The sequence below is a fragment of the Apteryx mantelli genome, chromosome Z (assembly GCF_036417845.1).
Source record: "Apteryx mantelli isolate bAptMan1 chromosome Z, bAptMan1.hap1, whole genome shotgun sequence".
NCBI lineage: Eukaryota > Metazoa > Chordata > Aves > Apterygiformes > Apterygidae > Apteryx > Apteryx mantelli.
Window position 1 is genome coordinate 11,203,645 of NC_090020.1, and position 23,155 is coordinate 11,226,799.

Below are 23,155 nucleotides of genomic sequence, written 5' to 3' on the forward strand. Positions count from 1 at the left end.
AACCATCCTCGCCGATTGTGTTATATGATATCTTCCATAAACATGTCACACTCCATCTTGCTGCTCCTTGGGCTTCTTAGGCTCTTTAAAAAGATGACCTACAATTGCTAGAAATCTTCTAATTTCCACCCTCAGCCTACTGGTGGTCCCTTGTTCATGTGCCAGCAATGAGCGTCATCCAGTTTAGATCTTCTCCCTCCCAGCTGTTTCTCTGCCTTTCTGTGCTGGCACCTTTCTGGAGGACACAAACATCCCTCCTCAGCCCCATTTTGCTGGGCTGCACCCACCAGGACTAGGGTTTGTCACACAAGGCCTCGTTTTGTTAGTGCGAGTGACCAGCGCTGTGCACAGGATTTCGAAGGAGGCGTCATTAGGGCATTTATGCCTCAGAGAGTCTTTTTGCTCTCTGCTTGAAACAGCTCTGACATAGCTGATGGGCTTCTTCACGATTGCACCCCACCAGTAGCCTGAGCCTCTTGCAATCGGCATGCTCTCACACATCCTGCTTCTCCTATGTCGTCTCTGCTAGACTTCCAGTTGATAGCAAAAATTCTTGCTGCTAGTTCTCAAGAGCATAATCTTACCACTTTTGGTTACTAAATCTCACACAACATCATCGCTCTTATCTCCTAAAATAATCCAGTTCTACTTCTTGTGCCAAAATCATTAGTAAATATGTAAACGTGTTAGGAACCAAAGGATACCACACATCAGTCCTGAACCTGCTCCACCGAATGACTGGTTTCACCACCACTATACTTCTCTCCCCAGACATTTCTGTCCATCCTGTTACCCTATGTTTATCTGTTCCCATATCCCCTTCCTGTGTAAAAAATGCAGCAACAAAGTTATTATTTGGCTTTTCATCAAATTCTAGTGGTAGCAACTTTACAGAGCAGTTGTGATTAACAGCTTAGAGGTCTCTTATTAGCTTGCCAGTCTAATTGGAGAAAAAGCTAGTGAAGTCCTCTTGGGTTGTTTTTCTTTTTTTGAATAGCTGAAGTGTGAAGTAACAATGGAAACAGCAGGAAAGAAGTAGAGAAAGGGGAAGAAATACAAACACCCTTGATAGTAGAAGTATGGAAATTTAGAGCTTCAAAGAAAGATACCAGGTTGTGAGTATGATTATTCAGGATATGTCAGCTATCCAGGTACAGCAGGCTTCTGCTGTCAACTTCTCACTGCTGGCAATTCTTGGAAAATAGTCAAGGTGAGGGAGAGGAAGCTATGTCATGGGAGGAAGAGGTTCGAGGAGAGCAGAGCATTATGAAATACAGACGTTCAAAAAGAAAGAAGCCTTTCCTGTGGATGAGGCTCCAAAAAAAACCCCAAGAAATAATCAACCCAGTCACCAAGCCTGGTTCCTAGGAAGCAGCCCTTCCTTCTATATGGAAAAATACATAGCATTTCTTCAAAGACTGTATACTGCCTATAAACTTAAAAAAAAAAAAAAAAAGCAAATAAAAAAGTCCCACATAAAATGGCTAATAGTGCCATCTGGGGACTGCTGCCATAAGAATAGGATGAGGAAAAGGCAATAAAGTTAACCATGGGCCAGCTTTTCCCATTCAGAATGAACTGAACTTGATTCTTTGAGAGGTTTCAGTTGATTTGCACTGGGCCACTCTCGGAGGCAGGTACGAACCAGTGCAGACTGCCTAATTTGCAGATAGAAGTTGTCCCAGAGAGGCGAACCAACACACCTGTAAATGCAAGAGCTCGTAGTCAGCAGCAGCTCCATTGCAATTTTTCAGTGCAAAGAATTTTTCATTTGAAATTGGTAGGGAACAGGAGACTAGGTGGAACAGGAGTGAAGACAGTAGAGCATAGCACCAAGGCAGAAACCCTTCCAAAGCTTCGCATTTATCTGGTGCTACTGAACAGGAGTTTATTTTACAAAGTCTCTAGAGCACAGTGCTCCTGCATTTATCCCAAATATTTTAAAATTCATCCCCAAGTTTTTGCTTAAGGACTGCAGTGAAATGGCAGCAGCTGGTAGGTGTCTGCACTTGCTAGGAAAAAAAACAAGTGTATGATGAGAGCTAGATCGTACTGGAAATCCTGCACTGTTTTATCAGTGCCAGGAGAAGCTGTAATGAAGGGGGTCCACTTCTTGCACAAGGCATTGGTGTCTCACCCAGTATAGAGACAGGACTCAGTGAACACCTCCGTGCAGCTCCTTATGCAAGCGGTGAATTTATGTTTATTTCCCAGGCCGGCGCAGCTGATGTGCAGGGGAGCAGAGATCTCATAGAAGGACAGTTGTGTTGCGTGAGTACTGGCACGGGGCAGAGGATGGAGCTGGAACAAAATGCCTGGGGGAGCCTTTGGTCAGCAAGAAAACTGGTCACTGCTCTTGCAAGAGTGCGAGCTTGACCACTGCCTGGAGAAAGTTTGCAAATTTTTCAGCAGAATCTAGAAATGCCAGGGATGGACCAGATCTGCAGTGATGAGTGTTGTAAAACACAGCTCAGACAGCTCTTATTCCCAAAGATGTGTATACAAAAAGGCAGAAGGAAAGTAGCAATGACAAATTTTTGCATCTCTTTTAGAGGGCCTTAGATTTCTTTGAAAGATAATGAGCTGTATGTTCAATTAAGGCTTTCAGCCTAAGATAAATAGAAAAGAGGAATCAGAGAAAGTGGTCTTTGATATGAAGCTGTAGAAGTGATGGAGGCTTTTTTTGTTATACTCTCTGGTAGCTGAAACTGACCTCAAGTTAGAAAGTCAGGCCAGTTCATGTAAAAGCAAGGTAACAAAACTAGGCTACCTCTAAAGCTTGTACAATGTCTGGCTACTCATTTCTGGTATTTTAACATCCTCAAGCTTGCAAAACTTTCAGTACAAGTATTGCCTTCTATTTTATTTATAGAATTTATATCACACATTATTTATTCAGTGTAATATTTACACTGCACTCAGTTCAATTCACCTGCTGCACTACACAGTTCATGTTTTCAGTACATTACTTTTAATTCCATTTTCTTTGAAATGTTTGGCTTCTCCAGAGCAAACTCCTGAAACTCAGTTCTCATCTAGAGATCAGGGGCCAAGAAATCGACTTAAACAACAGCTCCTGTTCTGCGGCCTTGTTAACCGCCTGACATTTAAACTCACCACAGAGCCGGTGAGTCTGGATGGAGAACAGTAGGTACAGACCTCCTTCCCTCCTACCCTGCAAGAAAAGCATAACAAGTCATCCAGCCTCAGCTTTAAACCAGCTCCAGTGCTGCCCTGGCTCTGACACGGTTTCCTCCATGTAGCTCTCTGCTAACTCCACTTCACTGGGCTTTTCTTCAGTATATTGGGGTCTCTCCCTGTGCAATCTTCGTTGCCTTCAGCTTTCAAAATGCTGCCAGCCTTGGCACAGAAGCTACTGGCTTTTGAACTATTACCAAGACGTGAGCTCTTTGGAGGGGTGCAGGGTGGTCACATGGAGGGAACCAGGCTGGTGCAGGTTTCTCAGCCTTTTCGTGGGCATTTGACTTATTTTGGTATGACACTCAAAACAAATGGCATCCTTACTAGGCTTGCTTGTGAATCATGGTGTCCCAAGTCAGCACATTTTCTCCTTGGGACTGCCCTCAGAAACGTGCTGAGAGAGCTTCTCATGGTGGCACATTTTCATCCTGCCCATGGGACGTCCCAGTGCAGCCAGGTGGCGCATGGGCTGCCAGAGGAGCTTGTCCCGGCAAGCTTCCTAAGCAGCTCACCTTCAGCATGGCTGGGGATGAAGGAGAGGGCAAGGGGTTGGTGGGGACCACAGAGTTCGTGCCAACTGCTCAGCAGCCTTTCATCTGTCTGTTTAACGCTGATTCTCTCTGCGAGACTTTTGGAGGTAAGGGACCTCAGCCCACACCTGGGTTTCCCATGGCATGAGAGCATCTCCTTTACCTGCAAAGGTGTTGAAGACCCACACAGGCACAACACACAGCCCACAGTGGTTGCCTTGGCCAGGGACGTGACCTTGCAGTCCAGTGATGCCACACAAATTCAAGGCCCAGGGTTGACCTCCCGAACCAGCCTTTTACTGTGCAAGGTGAGGGGCTTGCACCTCATGACAGAAACGCTTTTACTGCCCAAATCATGCAGCAGGCTGAGGCTCTCTACAGAAACTTTACTTTTTCCAGAGGGCCTGTGGGTATTGCATGCCAGCAGCAGCTAGCTGCTCACGGCATCCACCATGGGAGGGTAAGCAAGAAACACAGAAGCCAACTTTGGCAGAAAAGGGAAAGGGGAGAGGAAACACGGGGAGAAGACAGCATTTTGGGAGCCCTTTGCTAAGGTGGCAGCACGGTCAGCCCAATAGCTCCATGCAATGGTCACTGCATTTCAGCGTACAACTGAAAATCAAGCAGACGCTGCTGAGCCGCACACCACCTTGCAATACCAAGTTGCATACGGGGTGTGTCAGCACGAACACGTTTTCCCAGTTTTTAGCCGTGTTTATCTAATTAGGCAGCATGTTGGGAGCCCTAGGGAGCAGCACTCTGCCAAAGCAAACAAGCCGCAGTTGGAGGTGTCTGCAGAGCGCGACGCCAGGCCAGGGTGCAGCACCTCCCGGAGGTGAGGGCCTGAGACATTTCCATTTTGAGAGCATCCATCCCACATGCGGAGAATAACTGTCCTCCCAGGACTGAGCTCTAGCAATTTTTGGGAGCCATCCCAACTGCAGTGATAAGACAGACGTTTCCTTTCATAAGCCAAGAGCTGTTTGTCTTTCATTTATAGGTGGCTGCTGTTTGCTCAGCTGGTAACCAGATGACATTTATTAAAGTGACCTGACCTCTTCCGTTTTTTCAAAAAAAAAAAAAATTTTCTTTCTACCTTTACCTGTCACCTGTATCACGTGATAAGCCAGGTTCTGGACAGGCTGGGGCAGCAACAAAGTGCAGCTATTTTCCTAGGAAGATCTGACCGTTGCACATTTCATGAAAAACTAGAATTACGTTGGAAATGGTCTGCTGAAGAATTTTGGTTTCTACTTCCGAAGAAACAAAACCTGTGTTCTTACCCACTGAGATAATCAAACCCTTTACCAGCAAGGACAGGACATTTCTCTGTGGAGGAAATATGGAAGTTCAGATGCTGATCACTCCCATGCCCATTTCTGGTCTTCCCCGAAACACGGCGCAGTGTAAGAAAAGCTGCTTTTCAGGGTTTCCATGAGCAGCACCCCCAAGTCCAAGCCACGGCCCTTGAAGCCTTGCTAACGTGGCCACGGGGAAGTGAGGAGGGAAGTTTCTTTTCCTGGAGTCACGTCCAAAGTGGTAGAGCTGAGGCTGAGTGATGCTGGCTCCCAAGCGCCCGGTTTAGGGGCTAACTCCGTTTTGAACGCAAGTCCCTCGCAGTACATGCAGGGTCGCTCCGGAGGGTCCCTCCAGATGGAAACCGCCGAATGCCGAGAGCCGAAACGTCAGAGCCCTTCAATCAGGGAACGAGCGCTGCGTCGAAATTCACTGTCGGGCAGCTCTTTCCTCATTTCAAAGTTACTTTGATTAGTGTTGAGCGGCTCTTTCAGCACCTCGTACGCCGAGCGCTCAGGCACCAGCACAAACCAGAGACGCGAGAGCGGCTTTTGAACTCTTACTGCGGTTTCTGTGAGTCTGCTGAGAAACTTCTGAATCTCGCAGCTCTGTAGCTTGTCTTTATCCTGTCTTCTCAGCTCCCCACATTTCAAAGGAAAAACAAAACCAAAGGGAGCCTGTGGGACTGTCAAGGGGGAAATAACCTTGGGAAATTGCCCGGATCTTCAGCGCCTTTGCGCGTGGGCTGCCCGAGCCGAGGGTTGCCGTGGCCCAGGTGTGCCCCGGGGGTCCCCGGTGTCCTGGCCTCCTGGGCCGGGTGCTTCCCGGGGAGCCCCAGGAGACGGCTGGTTACCCTCGAGGTCGGCTTTCTACATAAGCATCCAGCGCTTCTGAAACCCGATGGTAGAGAGAGCGGCAGGGAGCCAGCATCCGAGGTGTATTTCGAGGCAGATCGGGGGGTTTTTGGGCAGACCTCCCGACCGAGAGAAGCCCAGGGAACGTTTTGTTCCTCCAGCCTCCCCGCAGCCGCGTGCCGATGAGCTCTCTGCGGCGGATGCACCTGGGAGGGGAGCGTGCATGTCGGGTGCTGCCTTCCTACATCAGGATCAGGCCAGGAACTTCTGTGATTTGGGCTTTTTTTTTTTTTTTGCGACTAACTCCCACTTAGAAAGCTACTTAAAAGAGAGGGAGAAAAAAAAGCCTCTTTATTCCCATCAGCAGGAGAGATATTTTGCAAGCTACTAGGTAACAGGTGTGAGGAGGCGGTGAGGAGTTAGTGCGTTTGTAAGATTTTTTTTTTTAACAGCTGCGGCACCTGCTTGGAACAACTAAACGCGAGTATGGGTTTTGCTCCCTAGAGCTTCTTGCCATTAATCCGCATACCAGGACCCAGAGCAGAGCTAAAGACTTTTCAAGCAGCTTCGAGCTTTTCCCATATGATGAACAGGAACTAAAAGTCTCAAGGCTACGGTCTCAAGGACTGCTATGCCACCAGTGCAGCTCTAGACCAGGTGAGACCTTGCAAAAAAGTCCTCACAGTGTGCGGTCACCAGAAGAGCCCCCAGGATGAATCTGGGATATCAGGAAGCTTTGACTGAAAGCAGCCGGACTCAGGACATCTGAATCACCTGTGTCCGCCTCAAGGTGCACCCTTCCCGTGCTCTCCTCCTTTCTTCTCCTCCCGCCTCGTTTCTGCAGCCAGGAGGACGAGGAGGAGCATGGGGAGCATCTGCTGACTAGGAAGGGAGCACCCGGGACAGACAGGTCAGGCATCCCCCTGTCCAGACCCATCGTGGCCTCAGTGTCTTCCTAACATCATAGCCGTAAATCTCCGTGTTTTTTCTGGGAACACATCTGCAGTGTGCGTGCACGTGTGCATGCACCCCGAGCAGGCAAAATCTCCTGGCAGCTGCGGGTCCATGCGTGGGGAAGCGGGGAGCCCTTCACCACTCTTCAAAGACCTCTGTGTAGGTTAAACATGTCAAACACCACCCTGATAAAAAGCCGTTCTTCTCAAGTGAAATTTCAAACCGAGGCTCTAAAAAAAGGACTAGGATGAAGAACATCCACTGTTAAATATCCAGCTCATCAGGAAAGTTGAAACACCAGCAGAAGAGGTTTGCCTGCATTAGCAAAGAGCAGATGACCGAAAGCAAACCTGAAGTCAAAGCCAGCTGATGAGAGAGGAGACTGATTACAAAGACTTTCTTAGATCAAAATGCAAACTGAAGTGTTAGCAGTGTAAGCACCCCTAAGTCAGCCTTCAAATGTTCCTATTTTCATACTCTATTAGCCTCAAAAGAGCAGTAAGAGCTGCCTGAAGCCCCCTTAATGTAATCATTGCTTGAGGAAAATTTCCTCTTGCATCTTTGTTACAGTTTCTTCCACAACATTTCTCTCTGAATAGGTGATCATTTCAGTCAGAGAGTAGGAGGAAACATCTGGGCCCATCTGGCTCAATTAAAGTGCCTTGTTCCAAAAGCATAACCCATCATTTTCTGTTCATCTTGTTGTATTTTCACTTTTGTCTGAAATTAGGACACACTTGGAAACGCTAATTATTTCATGAACAGTCTAACATCAGACTTAATACATCTTTCTTTCTTTTTTTTTTTGTTATGCAGAACAACAAAACCCCCTTTACTTTTGATTCTTTTGTCCGCAGATGCCAACGTAAGACTGTGCAGCTTATCTCATTTCGCAGCAGCTGAAGCCTTCCTGGCGGTTGCGCTAGCGACGTGCTCTGCATGCTCCAGCCAGTCTGCTCGTAGCAAATTAGTCTCTGGGCACCCTGACGGCAGTAAATCTTCACGGGCAGGACAAGGAGGTGGGGGAGAGCGGTCACGCTGCGCGTTAGTGACGGAGAGGAGGTGATGCCACCCCACCACTGGACCCAGCAGCAGCAGCAGAGTCAGTCCCACCGAGCGGGTGGCACCGCCTGGGGCGCCCCGTCGTCCTCCGCGTCCCCAGGGCTGCAGGGTTCGTGTGGGCGTATTGGAAAGCAGCAAAGACGCTAAACGGCCGTGCTGCTTGCTGGTGATCAATTACTGCCCCATTTAAACAGCTGCTACCCTACCGAATTCACTTCTTTATTATGCAGTTTATTAGTGGATTATTCAGGCGGCTCAGCTGGATCTTTTTAGCACCGTAGTATTCATTCAGCCCTGTAGCAAGAAGCAGCAGTGCAAAAGCCTGCATTTCCGATGAAACCCTGCTGCTGGGAGCACGGAGACCTGCTAACCCTGCTGCTAACCACCGCAGAGGTCCCTCTCCAGGCCGCCACCAAAAGCCTGCAACCAGGGAAGCAGCTGCCGGCAGGGCAGCTAGTCCGTGCCACCAACTAGACTTCTAACACGAGAACAAACTTATCTCAGCCAGGTGAACGTCCTCAAGCGTGGGGAGCACAGGAGAACCGTAGGCCCCATGCTAAAGAAGCCAAATCTGAGGGTTTTTTTGTCTTTTTTTAATTACCTGAGTCATCAGATGTATTGACCTCCCATTGCAAAGTCTAGGGTTAGATGAAGGGTTTCACACATCTTGACTCCTGGAAATTCGTTAGAGGGGAAGACGGGTGTTTGCCAGCCGCAAACCTACCACTGGCTACCCAGGGAATTTCTGAGATTTTGGGTGCTAACAGGCCTTGGACTTGCCTTTTGTCACCTAGATATTGTAGCCCTGCGGCTCAGCCATTTTGGTGCTGCCATGTGCTCGTTACAGGCCTCAAGATTTGTAATAACAATTCCCTGTACCAGGCCCTGGGACCTGGCAGGCTTTGTCTGTCCTTCAGCCTGTCTTTGCTTGGTTTCAGCTGTATTTGCAAAATTATTTAGGATACATCAGCTGCACCTGCAATTTAGGGTGCAGCCTAGGATCAGATACCTGTTGTGTAGTTTGTCCTAGCTGTAACAGCACGGTTCTCTGAGGGGCAGATAGCTGTGGTTCGTCCATGGTTTTGAGCTGCTTTTTGTTGTATTTTTGCCTAACTTCTTTAGCTTAAGTTTTGTTCATCTTGTGCAGTTGGGTGTCTCTCCCTTGCTAAAAACTCACGACATATACAAAGGAGCAGCGAACCGACGTAAGCAGGGTGCAACTCACCCCATGGACCAACAGGAGACAGGAATGTAGCCCATGAGCCAGTATGGGGTTGAAACATAAAAAAAAATAAACCCAAAAGCGCCTAAGAACAAGAGCGAAGAAATCCCCCACCATCAACACGGTGAAGGACATGGGACGTCGCCAGCTCGCCTTAGCGATGCGCGAGAAGGGAGAGGGCTCGGGCCGGGGCCGGGGCAGGTGCCTGTGGCTGCTGATCTCGCTGTGTGTTTAAGGATCCTTATCTGGAATAGGGTGGTTTGGATGAAGCGCGACTAGCGTTGCAATCAGACGACTGAGCGGTTGCTAACTCTGGACGAGACTGCTCAAATGCTGTTAAGACTAATTACATCTCTCGGACCTTTGTGGATCGTGTGCGCTTTGGTAGCCCATGACTAAACCGTGTGAATAAGGGCACAGCATGGCCCGAGACTCATCAGCCGCCAGCCGCTGCGAGTCCCCTGGCTCCGCTGGTGCTGACAAAGCCGAGTGCCAGCACCCGCAGCGAGCACGTAACTCGTTATCTGGGAAATAAGTACAAAACGGGCGAGATGCTGATGAAGTCTCCAGCACTAGAAGTAAAGCATCACGCTTCTTAGGGCAAACTTCTTGCTCTCAACCTTTCTTAGCTCCTTTCTTCCTTTTGGCACGACGGAGGCAGCAGCTCAGGAGCGCAGGAACGGAGCCGGGACGATCCCAGGCCTGGGGCGATCCCAGGCCCAGGGCATCTCCGTGATGTCCACGTCAGGGTGGCAGCGGCGCCGCACCAGGGTCCTGCTCCCCGCACTCCCCTTTCTTCTCGGCCACGTGCACCTTTCCCGAGCTCTCCTGGCCGGGCTTCAGGGAAAACCCATCCAAGAGCCTAAAGCCGCTTCTGAGAGAAGGGTATGGAAAAATACCTGGTTTTGCTCACACTAAATTTTAGTGACCTCCTTTGACAAGGTGCAGGGAGGAGTCTGGGGCAAGGACATGGGCAGGGGCAGCAGGTGGACACATGCCTTTTCCTGTGATCCCTGTGGAGATCATTAAAACTGATGCAGCCTTTGTCTGGTTAAGAGGTAGTTTTCTGCAGACATGGAGTTTAGTTTCATGTTCCTGGATAAGGTTTGGCTTTGCCTCTCTCCTGCTCTTTTGTCATGTCCTTCCCTGTATGTTTCTGCACAACTAATAAATACTTGTTCTAGAAGAGGGCCTTTGGAGAATACATTTGCATTTTGGTCTATTTTTGTTGCATGTAGGAGAGAATAAGTATTAAATGCCGTTATGGATCACAGCAGCAGATCTTCCAGCCTATGCTAATGTGGCACACTATCAGGAGTAATCTTGTAATACTATTTGCATAGTGCTGAAATTAAGGAACTGCATTCATCATCTATCAGCTCAAGCAGGTACGTTACACTTGACAGCAACAGAATTAGAAGTTAAAGCTCATCTAATTTTATTTACTGTACACAACATGCTGGATCATTTTAACGATGCAGTTTCCAACACTCCCAGTGGGTAAAGCTCAAGCGTGGCTTTTAAGGCTTTTCACTGGTGTCAGCTCTTTGTGAGCTGCTGTCACTTCGGCTGAATTTTATACTTTCTTGCACAAGGGTGAATGCAGAGCGAAATCTCCTTTCAAGCTGCTGGTGCACCTTGCTCTTCAGGCAAGAAACATTCCCCAGGGCAGAGCCTCAGCCAGCATCGAGTGCAACATTTAGCGTGCCGACGAGGTGCGTTTCGTGGCGCTCACGGTAGGGCACGGGACAGGGGCAAGGGATCGGTCCGCCGCTCCCGGCAGAGCCCCTCCAGCTGCCCTCAGCGGCTCCGTGCAGCACCGCGGGGGAATCAGGTGGTCGGGAGAGCCACGCCAACTCCTGCCCTTCCCAGCAGAGCCACCCCAAAAAACACTTGGGAGATTTAACAGCTCGCACTGTCGGAAAGCTCGGGCTGCGCAGCCTGCTCACCCACGGCCGGCAGCTGTGCCCCTGCGCCCTCCCCGCTGCGCGTGTGCGCGTGGATATTGCAGCCTTCGCGGAGGTGGCATCTCCTGGGCGCAGCCCGGCCGTCTGCCCGCGCGCCCCCACGGCCCTTCGCTTCCCTCTGCCCCTTTTCTCCCGGGCCGGAGAGGCCATCGGTGCACATCTCCTCTCCTCCCCGATGTCTCCGACACGAGCAAGACAGCAGCGGGGTCGGTGGCTCCCGTTTCAAGCCGTGGGTGAAGCAGCGAAGGCGAGCGGTGGGGCAGCGAGCCATCCCTGGACGCCAGCGGAGCAGAGGGATGCAGGACACAGCGGGATGGTCCTGGGGCCACAGCAGAACCGACAGGTGCCAAGAAAGGGGCCGCGTGTTCTGCTGGGGCTGCACCAGGCGAGCCGGTGTCGCGGCCCTTGCCCCAGCCCCGCAGGCAGCAGCGAGCTTTGCCTCTGGTGTCGCCAGGTCTCTCAATCTGGGCATCCGGCAGCAGCCCGTTTTCGGCAGCGGTCACCGCCCCAAACGCAGCATGGCGCGACATGGAGGTTCAGGCAAAAACCAGAGCGTGGGATCCTGAAATGACTATGAGCATGTCCTTCTGCCAGCAGATGGCAATCGAAACCAAGAAACATGATTAACTCCTGATCATTAATTCCCCTTGCAGGCAGGTGCATTGCAGCAGAGGGAGCAGCCCAGCTGCCTTTCCCTCACCCCCCTGAGCCTCCTTTCCCAGGCGATAACCCATCTATGGTCCCAGGCGGTCCCCAAGATGGTCTCTTTGGAGACAGAAAACCACTCCTGCTCAGTAGGACACAGGGCACCAGGGACACATGGCTCCTGATGACCCTCCTGGGACGTGGGACATGTGCCCCTCACCATCCCCTCTCTCACAGGAAGAGGGGAGATGCAGAGGTCCAAGGACAGTCCATGCCCCTCTTCCTGGTGGAAGCAGCTGCCCTGGGAGGACACAGCAGCAGGTGGGCACTTTCCTTGTCTAATAGGTGTCAGGCTCATGGCATAGGAGCTGCAGAAAAGCCTGGAGAAAGGAGGTGAGAGGGGGAGATGAGGGGGTGGCTTTTGTCATAAGGAAGATATCTGTGAAAAAATGCTGGTGTCAAAGCAGAACTGTGCTACTCCACAGTAGTCCACAGTCCCGGTAGTCCACATATATTGCTGGTCTGATGGTGAGCCAGTGACGGTAGGAGGGGCAAGTATAGCTATGAGACTTTTGTGGTATGATATATAAAAAATTTATTTCACCAGAATGAAATTATGCAGAACATTGACCACTTAGAAAACCCATCCTAATCCAGCCCATCGAAACACTTGTGGGAGTCCAGTTCCCACAGCTGATACATCCCTATAATAAACCTGGCGCCCTATTTGCCTCTAGTGTGGACCACAGCAAGGATCTGGACAGGGCAAGCAAGCAGTGGGAAAGGAAAAGCCATGAAACCAATTACAACAGCTCCAGGCTGCAGGTTGTAGCCCATTTTCTGGTTTTAGTTCTGCTTTGCTGATAATCAGTTTCTGCGTGAGGTCTACTAAATCCATTGCTTTTTTGCCTAAAGCCAATTGCAAGCTGAAGTGTTGGAAAGAACAGCGATGACAGGAAAGGCTCAGGGTCAAGTGCTCCATTAACAGCTACTAGGGAGGCTGTCAACATCACCTAATATTTTTGGACTTCATAATGAAATTGACAGGACCCAACTAACAGGGATTAGACAGGGAGCTGAGAATCTGTCAGGAGCTGACCTGGTGGAAGCACCAAACTCAGACATTAAGCTACGAAAAAATGGAGCACTTCACCATACATGGCTTTTCCACGTTGACAGGCATCAAGTACAGCCAGTTACTCTGATGCTCTTTATTTCTTGAAGTGTTTCTCATGCTATTTGCTATTCAATTTATTCCACAAACAGAATATTCCTCTTTCCAAAGCCAGCAAGGATTAGACCAGTACTCAAAATTCACAGCTAGGTATTTCAGTTGATTTCATATGGAAGAAATAAAAACTGGTTTAACAGCTGCAATCTTAAATCTTTTAAGGGCTTGTCATTAAAATTAGCTTTATGAGCAAGCTGAACGATCTGTCACTTCAGGTTTTGTCTTGCACACCAGAAATCTGCTGCCGAATACATTGCAGACCAAGACAGGGAGGTGCCCTCAGGACGTGGGATCATCAGCGCACTGCAGCTTGAAGAGCACTTTTGCTGCCTTCCTGCTCACGAAGAGCATTTGTGAGGAAGCAGACAGTGAAGCTCACAGACTGATAACAGCCAAATGAGACCATATTAAACGTTAGCCCCAAGTACACTGCACAAAGAACTAATTCTCCAGCCTGCCATAATCATTACAGACCAGAGAACCTTACAGTCAAGCTTTCTTTACACCCAAAACTTTGCTTCGGAGTGGTGGCCACCCAGGAAGACAGCCAGCACAGTCTTAGAAATTACAGGATATGGAAAATTCCTCACACTCCTAATCAGTTTGTTCAGAAAGAAAGTCATTCTTCCAGTGAAAGTTCACATACTTACGTTCTCCGTTTTTTCCTTCTTCAGAGCTTTATGCTGAGTACCACTGTACAGAAGGTAAAAGTCTGCCAGAAGTGGAAAGGATCCTGTATTCCTCACATTTTTGCAGCAAAGAGCTAAGGCTGGACATGTTGCATCCTCTTCAGCTCTCCCATGTCTAAACCAGAAGTGATCAACAGTGCAGACCTGGAAGGCTTTAGCCGAGATTGCCACAGGCTGCATCACCCACCACTGTAGGACAGCAGTGTTTCTGCTGCCTTTTTTATCCCCCATGTATTCTTGCCCTTTCATTTGCTCCATTTGATTTTGTGTTGAATTTAAGGCCATAATACTTCTTCATAACCCATCTACCTAGCTGGAGCAATTACTTATCTCACAGTGACACCTGCTACAGAGCAGGACTTCCATCTGGTGTGGATGGTGCTCCAGATTCTTTCCAAACACATGTCAGAGGACAGAGGCTCTGCATATGCAAAGAAAGAGGCAGCTCACTAACTTCATCCTTTTTCCTTGCACTAGTAAGGGACTCGAAGTGGGTATCAATACTCCCAAATCACTTGCAAACTTGCTGAGATATTGAAAAAAGAGTAATGACAAAAGTAGCAGCATGTTGTGTATGGGATGCAGGGAGAAGGGTTGTTCAGTAAGAAAACGCTAGAAAGCTTAGCTTAGTATTAAATTATCATCAGCCCAGACTACTGGAAGTAGTAAGCAGAGTATGAACACCAATGGTGCAGATTTGAAATTGTTATAAGTTGCTCTGAAGGTGATGCTGGGGCAGGATGGAGCTCACAAGATGAGAGGCCTCATGCCAGTGACCCTTGGTATGTAAGACAAGGCTCTCAACCACCGCATCATGCCTTGCCTACAGAAAAGTCTGGCAGGGTGAGGTCCAGGCAGGCAGAGCCCTTCAGGTCACAGGAATTCAAACTCCTTTGTTTTCCAGCAGTTCAGAGGTTCATTTACGTTGGGGTGACAGCAGGGGTTGAGCTCCTGAGGGGTAAAGCACATAGTCCATGAAGAACTGCTGCAGTTCACAACGCCCATCAGGCAAGGCCTGGGCCAGTGTCCAGGTGTTCTCTCTCACTCCAGTTTTTAGGCCTGTGACTTTCCCCAAAGCTAAACTGAAGTTCACATCTAAGCTTGCCGGCAAATCAGCAGGAGAACGCACACATGGCCAAACCGAGACAAACCCACCCCTCAGCTTGCTCCTGGAGGTAGGGCAGAGCACAGCACTTTTGTCCCCAAATTCTTATTCATATGTGAATGAACCCCAATGTGTGCACATTGCACAAGCATCACAACCCACTGGTACCTGGTGAAACACTGAAAAAAGGGGATGCTTCTCTAGACCTTGCAGAAACCTGCAGTCCTTCAGTCCCTGGGGTCTCTGCACTGGCTAACCTTAACTGGGTCTTCTGTCAGCATGAAGACTGATGCTCGTCCTTGGATTACTTCTTTCACCAGATCCTCTGCAGTCTGTGTGGTCTCTGCTTTTCCCTTGTCCTCCCTCTCCAAAGAGGTCCTCCTTCCCTCTCCAGGGCTGTATTTGAGACCCTGCTAGGAAGCCCTACACCTTTTTCCAAAAGCCCACACTCTCTCACACACACACACTACTCAGCATCTCCCTCATGCCTCACACCCTTCCCTAATCCAACTTTGTTTTGCTTACTTCTCAGCTTGCTAGTGCTCCTCCTTCCCACCTCATGCCCTGGGATTCTCCATCATCATCTTTCCCTCTCATCCTCAATGCCTTCTGCAGTCTCCTCCAGTTTGCACTGCTTATTCCCAACCAACCTCCTTAGATCACGCATAGGCATTTTCCCATATCCTCTGTTTTCCACCCTTCTCCTTGGGGATCACCTGTGGTAATCCTCCCCTGCCACTCTGAATTTGCTTGGCAATCCTATGCTGCCATGCTTTTTATTATTCCCCAACACAACACACACACCGCTACTTTCTGAATGTGGAGTGACTTGTTCCCAGCTCTGAAACACTGCTTCTTCCATTCCTGTTGGGGAGCAGGGACTAAAAACAGGGGCCTCCTGGCACCTGGAGCCCTGTTGTTAGTATCATCTCAGCAGCGACTCTTCCAATATTTCCTCAGATCCTGCAGATCTGCGATTCTTCATCACCTCGTCCCCTTCCCCCAAGCTGCTCAACTCCACCACTTTCTCCCGGGCTGTTCCTGCCTCAGTCTTGTCCTTGCTCTCCCTCTTTGCCCCTTACTGCTAAGCCCCTGTGCAAGAGCATCCCCAGGGAAAGGAATGACATTGCTGCAGCACGTACTGGGGCTGGCAAACTAGACAGGAGCCCCCGCAGCATCCTGCCCCCTCTGCAACAGGAGAGCGCAGCCCTTCTGAAGAGACACGCTCTGTTTCAAAGAGGGACGAGTGATCTGGAGGTTCAGTTTACCTCAACAGTGAGAGCCATTTCTCTAAGTGCTCATATATTCTTCTGAAAAAAGCAGTGGAAATGCTTTTGGGTATCTTCAGTTCATTTTTCCCTTGCTAAAGAAAGAAACAGGCAAAATCATTTGGTTTGTTTTAATTGATCACTGGTTAAGTCATAATACATTTCAAAGCAAAATCTTCTTTTCAGGGACATTGTGCCAAACATTAAATCTATTCATTTTTTCTTTTCTTTTTTAAACAAGGTTTAATTTGACTATATTACCTTTATATACATACAAGTATAGATTTTCATTTCACTAGTAGCAAAATTACTCAGTACATTGAGTTTCCTGATGAAGGATGGCAAAAGTAGGACTCGAATATCTATTCTGTCCTTCCGCCCACCCCAAACCAGAAAAGTCACAGGTATAGAAAGTACAATCACAACTACAGGTAATTACAGTAAGGATCTCAGAGCAAGCTAAGTCCCCATCATGGAGATAACAATTGTTTCTATAAGTCTAAATAGCAAATATACAGTACATCCCACTAAAGAGGGTTTCAGGAGCTCTCACAATGCCTCTTAATCCTCTGTTAGTAATAAAAGCTTCCATGACAAAAAATGTATCCTTCATAAAATGACTGAGTTTTTATTTTTTGGAGCACATGTTTAAAGTTTGACGCAGCCTAAGCTGCAGTCTACAATAAGCTCACCCAAACAGAGAGCAAGCAAACACTGCAAGATTCATCAAGATTAGAACAAACAGCTCAACTGAGTCATCCCTTCGCTTAGTACACAACCGCCTGTGGCACTGCTGCCGACCACTGGGCATCTGGTAGCCAGAACCACTCTGAACTAGGGACAGACTCAAGTGGTGGGAAATGATACATTCCTCCTACAGCTTCTGCAGGTCAATCACCTGCAAGTTCTTGACAGAAAAATGTCAACTGACCAATAAAGCACAGGCAAATGTACAGGACTGTTTTGAACTTATTTACAAAGCATTGATTACACTGCAATTTAGGCGATTCAGGACAGAGCTAAGGAGCGAAATCACCACATTTATGCAACCCCTGAAATATTTCCTGTGAGCAGCAAAGAATGCTATGGCCAATGACTATGCAAACATACATTGCCACCGACGCAAAGGTGCTGTTGGGCCTTGGGAGGTGGAACGGTTTGTGTAGCCCAGCAATCCCAAAGGGCAGCTGAGACCTCAATTATGCTCAAACTCAGGTTCTGTTGGTGCAAAATATTAATTCTCTGCATGCACCTTTGAGACAAAGTCAGCAAGGAACTCATTTTATGCCTGGCAGGGCAACTTTGGAGGAACTTTCTAGAATCAACAAGAAAATTGAGATAAGCAATGCATTTATTTCATGAGCACTAATCACTGATAATTGCAATACCAAAGACTTTGCCACTGTTGCATGGAAATGTTCTTCATCAGCACTGTTGTAAATTTTGCTTTCTATATTTGCTGGAAGAAGCTACCACTGATTAGCAAACTACTTGAACTTCACCCAAGTGACAAAGCAGAGGGACTTTTCCCCCATTCCATGCCTCTGTGTCAGTACCCACTAGCAATATTAACTGCTTGATTACGGATGTAAATGCTTAACTGCTCATTTTTCTTTCTCTTCCCTGCTAAGTCAAGTCTGACAGCAGTAGGAAACACCAGACAGACATGCCCAAAGCTAAGAAAGCAACAGACTTCCCCCACCTGGCCAAAAACACTGTTTTTCCCCTCATTTGGCAGGTCCTAGCCACATGCACTCTTAACACCATTTCTTTTTCACAGAGCTCTATTTCAACAACTAGGTTGTCCGACCCTCCAGATCGTACAACTCTAACATAAGCAACTTCAGAAGTAACTAGTGGAAATCTGCCTCTCATTTTATAGACCCTCCTCCACACCAACGCCTTCAAAAAAGCCAATCTCCCTGTACTGCCACTTGTCTACAACCAGTCTGTAGCACTGCCAAAAGGACTGGAAAAGTAGGCAACACAAGAGATTTTTGCCCACCAGTCTAGACTGGTTTTTAAACATAGGTAGGAGTAAGTCAGTGAAGGGTGAATGAGGGAATAACTTTCAGATGCAGGTTAGAATCCAGATGCTCTTCTCTACTCTTCGCTCAATCTATATTGCCTTGGTTTTACTTAGCTTTTGCAATAGCAGTTGAAGATACCCAAATTTAAGATCCTGTGAGGCTGCAATGAAAAAAGTTATACTTCTTTCCCATTAACAAAGAAACCTCAAACATGGTCCAGAAGACACAATGTGGTGCAAGAGACAGGGAGACACTTCACAACAGAGCTTTGAGTGCCACATGTGAAGTCTCTCAGACAGCTTCATCCTGGTGACACCACTTCCATTTACCTGAACCTCAAGCTTTGCAATCAGCAGAAGCAGATAAAGTCTAGCTTTCAGGGCATTATTTCATTCCACCATTTCAAAAAAATCTAACTGTGCATGGCATAACAAGCATGAATGGAAAAATCTGCATTTTACACCCAGAGAGAATTCAAAGTATCTAATCAAGTCTCAGCTTAATCAACTCCTGTAGCCTATTCTGAAATCCTTTCCATTCATGGGCATTAAGAATATAGCTGTAGTGACATACATATATGATAGTTTGGGTACAGTCCTGTCCTGTAAAGCACACAACCATGAAGTACAGAGGGTGTGAAAGGGAAGAGTCCTCACTTCCAATTTTTACCATTTCTGATGGCTATTTCAAGAAGAATTCAAATAGATCTTGTTGGACTCTTGTCTTCCAAATAATTCCTTTAACAGCAACATTGCTTAAGACTCAATGTAAGTTACATAAAGTTCCCCTTAACTTGCCTCTTTCAGATTCCAGTAAAAGAACGTAATGTATAAGCCTTAAACAATGAAACACTTTTACTCTGTTCCTCATGCTGCTTTGTATTCTAAAGAAAACACAACTTCCATTTACTGTGCTCATGCTCATCACTTAAATTTTGAACGCTCATTTAAAGGGCCTTACCGAAACCCCACCTTCTTTGTGCATTCCTGTACGCAACACAGTTAAACACCAGTTAAACAAAAACCAAACCAAAGCACCGTCAAGACTTGAGAGTATACTGAAATCTCGGAGCCTCTCCCAGATTCCCGGCACCCAAAGCAACGGGGTCGAGGAGGCCAGGCGGTTCCCTCGCTGAGAACCGCAGCTGCTTAAGCCATACAGCAAGCTGAGGGGTCCCTTCAAAACCTGACTGAAGTTTCAGTCACTGTCAAGTGGCTCTTGGAAGAAACCACTGCCAAACTTCGCGATTCTCCACACTTTTTAAAAGGGAAGTCAATTTCAGGACGTCTTCAGTTCCAAATAAAACGCTTCTGCTCTTTTCCTGCTCACTTTTGAAATCACAACTAACGTTCTTCTCTGCTGCCCAAGAAAACTTTGAAAACAAGAGGGGACAAAAAACTAGAGAATTGTTGATATTGCTCAGAAAATGCTACCAAGCATACAAAGCAGACAGAGGAAGATGTTTTCCTCCAAGTTTCATTTCTTTTTTTTTTTTTTTAATCATGCACATATTCAAGAAAAGAACAATTATGAAAGTGTGTCCCTCCAAATTAAGGTCCCTGAATGTGCCGAAATGAACAGCTTATTTTAAAGTATGCAGCCAGTCACTACAGGGCTGTGCATCTATTTTTAAGCCTATTACTGTATATAATCTACCTTAGACCTGTAAAAAGCCATGCAGGCCTCCAACACATCTATTCTACCAGCAGAAGCCTTTAATTTCTACGGATGCAGACAAAAATTATCTCCCAATAAAAAAAATTTAGTTCCTTTACTCTAAATGAGATGGTAAGTTACCTATTTTCATGAAGGAGAAACCTGAGATTTAAGACTGCTTCAGAGCAGCAACTGAAATACAACTGCAGCTCTGAATAATACATAACCTTCCACCTGATCCTGACCTCCATATTTAAAAGAAATCACAGTAGCTGAATATATATATGTGTGTGTGTATATATAAGTATATATACACACACACACACACCCATTACAGACGGATGTTAACACATAACTATTAGATCTGAGCAACTATAAATTGCACCCTGTATTCACAAACTTCTATCCCATCAGCTCGCAGGCTGGTTTGGCAGTGGAAAACCTCATGCAACACAACATTGTTTACTTAGCATTAGAAATCTCATTTTTTCCTGGTCAGATGTTGCTCAGCTGAAGAGTTACCGCTGACAGTGTTATAGCTTCCCTCTCAGTTAAGCATGAAAAACGGATACAATGGCAAGATGACTGAAATATCTCCATCCACTTGGATGGCTGAACTACCTTGTTCCAAGAGACAGCTACCAAAATTTTAATACAGCAATACTGATTTTCAGCATTTCCAAACTTGCTATGAGATTTGCAGTTTGTTATTATACAATTGGTCATTTGCATTCATTTATTCCAGCACTACTGAAAAGTTGCCATTTTAAGAGGGATGAGAAAAATGGCAAGTTTTGTTCTCAAGTTGGGTCTTTACTCATTTTGCACCAGCCAGTCCATGGAAGGCGTAGGAGCAAAAATGTGACACTACCAATGCACCTTGTGTTTTCACATACACTTATGTCATGCATATCTCAAAATACAGAAGTTCAGACATGCAGAAAAAAGTGTTAAAGCACTCTAAATGCTCTCCAGATGACAACTAGTAAAGTAACATTTACTCATAACAGACAGAGTAAAATGTTTTGTGCTCACACTTCAAGTTTCAGAATGACACTGTTTCTATCATAGTAAAGTCCAATAGAAAGCACATTTCACTGAAATCAGAAGCAAAAGATACAATTTAAAGTACGGGAAAATAAGCACTGGTCACACAGTATTGCCTTCCAAAGTTCATAATAAATAAAACAGGAACATGCAGATCTTAAAGCCAAGATTTGTTTCTATGTTCATGATATGTTAAAAAAACAGCAACTCTGGCTGACTTTCCCACAGCTGGGAACTCTGACTAAACAACTAGTTAATTCATTGTAAGGAACACAGGTATTATCAGAAAACATTTTAATTTACAGAATGATTATCAGATTGATTACATAAAAAACAGCTGAAAATATACACCTTCAGATTTGAGATAAGCCAAGCAAGTACTTTGAATAAGGTGACAGGCAAACATCAAAATCAAATCACATAAAACTAATGAGAATAACAAATTGAGGAAGGGAGTGGTTAAGCAAAGATCAATGGGTTTGGAATGATTTACAATTGATACTAGTATACCAGATACCAGGAAACATCATTAAAATTCCATTTTACCATATTTAAAATTGAAAGGAAATCTCTACTCCCAGACTGATTTCTTGAAGTACTGAGCAGCTGTTTGCTTAATGCATCTATGTAATGCTTTATACTACATCTTACAAAATACACCGCATTTAAGTGCATGATTTCAAAGTGCTCTGAAATCACGGAAAAGCATTTCCTAAATTGCAGGCACAGTAAGGTCGCGACTGCTCAGCTCCATGGCTCAGCTTCATGTTATTGGAAAAAATTCCATAAAAGGTGAAGTTTTAGAAAAGGGACTTTGATCCCTGGTTTTCAAACTCTGACCATGCATCACTCAATTCCATGAAGATCATTTTGGCATACTGCTCATAAGGCTGTCCTGTGGCCTGAAAACAAACAGAACAAAACATATAAAAATAGTAGGAATTATGATGTGGCTTAGGAAAGACTTCATCCCCTTTCACCGGCTATTGTAATAAGTGTTACACTGAGTATAATTTTGCAAACACAGCTCAGTCCCTTGTTACCACAGAGCTGAAGCCTCAGTTTCCTTACATTAAACTTTTAGTGCAATTCTTAAATAACTGAAACTGTACTAGAACTATTTGCTATGAAAAGAACAGCTGGGAAAACTTTGTTTTCTGCTAATAGCTCTAAAAAAACAAATCTAGTCACTGTAGGAATTGCTTCCTGACAGTCCTTGCATTAGCACATAGCAATAAGATTTAAGCACTGTTCTGGAGAACACTCCTTTTGGATGATATTTCCTGGAGAAACATTTGTTGCTGGTTATGAACGACGTTCAGTTTCAACATTAACTACACCGAACTTCCTGCGCTCAATGGAGAAATGAGAGAGCGCTACCGATTCCCTGCCTACTTCACAGCAGCCAAACCAGCCCCTGTGGTTAGTAAACATCCAGCCCCACAGGACATAAGCCATTGTAACAGGTTCTTTAACCCAAGAGGGGAGCCTTAAATCCCCCTCTTGTACCTTCCTCCCTTCCCCTGCTGCTTGGCTTTTGCCAGGTGTAGCACTTTAGGGACCCTTTTGTGAGCTGCTTTAAGTGTCAGAAAAGAAGCCAAAGGGAAAAAAGAAAGACTGCTGAGTCCGACACTGGTGAATTTGGGTGCTCGCAGAAAGAACTCAAACCAGCATAAAGGTAGAAAAATAACACATGGCCAGGGACAGGAAAGAATAGGAGAAGAAAAAGGGATGGTCTTGTTTGTTATGGAGGCAACAAGACAGATTTATTCGGCTGCCTACTGACACACCAGCCAAGGCATGCGTGAAAATTCAAACCAAGTATATTCGACATATCTTCACATGTAAAAAATTGCTTAGAACAATGACTCAGAACAAGAAGCTATTTTCACATACTGGGAAATTAACAGCAGCAGAAAAATGCAGGTATTTTGTAGCCAACTGGAATTTTGTATTAATATATTTTTCAATTGCTGAGTGATTTCCAGCAAAGGTTTAACTGTTTTGTAATCCCCTAGTTTTGCCATGGTAGCCTCTGGGTCTTCATATACTAGTAAAGCACCTTAGAAGACCTGAAGACTCAGCTAGTGGAAATAAAGTAGATTGCACTAATCAGCATTAAAGCTGCCAGAAGTCAGAACCCAGCCCAAATGATTTTAGTGCTCAGTATGACCTTCATGAGATCTTTTACTTGCTAAGACTCATCTGTTAAATTCTGTGCTGTGTTAGTATGACAGGAAAAATTCTGCACTACCTGGATGCAGCAGGCCAAATTCAGAAAACTATCCAAGCAAAGTGCAAAGCACCTACGGTGCTGATCAAAAAACAAGGCTGCGTGATCTGTCAATGACTGGTACGATGCAGTAAAAGCAGTTTCTACTCCTTCTGTCTAAAGGAA

The 23,155-nt window shown here is 46.3% G+C and overlaps 1 protein-coding gene across 2 annotated transcripts in view; it reads right to left on the reverse strand.

Moving 5' to 3' along the window:
• Positions 1-16,141: 16,141 nt before the first annotated feature.
• The window catches only part of GAK (cyclin G associated kinase), a 79,036-nt gene continuing 72,022 nt past the window's right edge, over positions 16,142-23,155 (reverse strand). For both annotated transcript variants that reach the window (XM_067316594.1, XM_067316595.1), the window contains one exon: positions 16,142-21,659. In XM_067316594.1, coding sequence (XP_067172695.1) covers positions 21,558-21,659 — 102 coding nt within the window. In that variant the 3' untranslated portion in view covers positions 16,142-21,557. The remainder of the gene's footprint in view (positions 21,660-23,155) is intronic.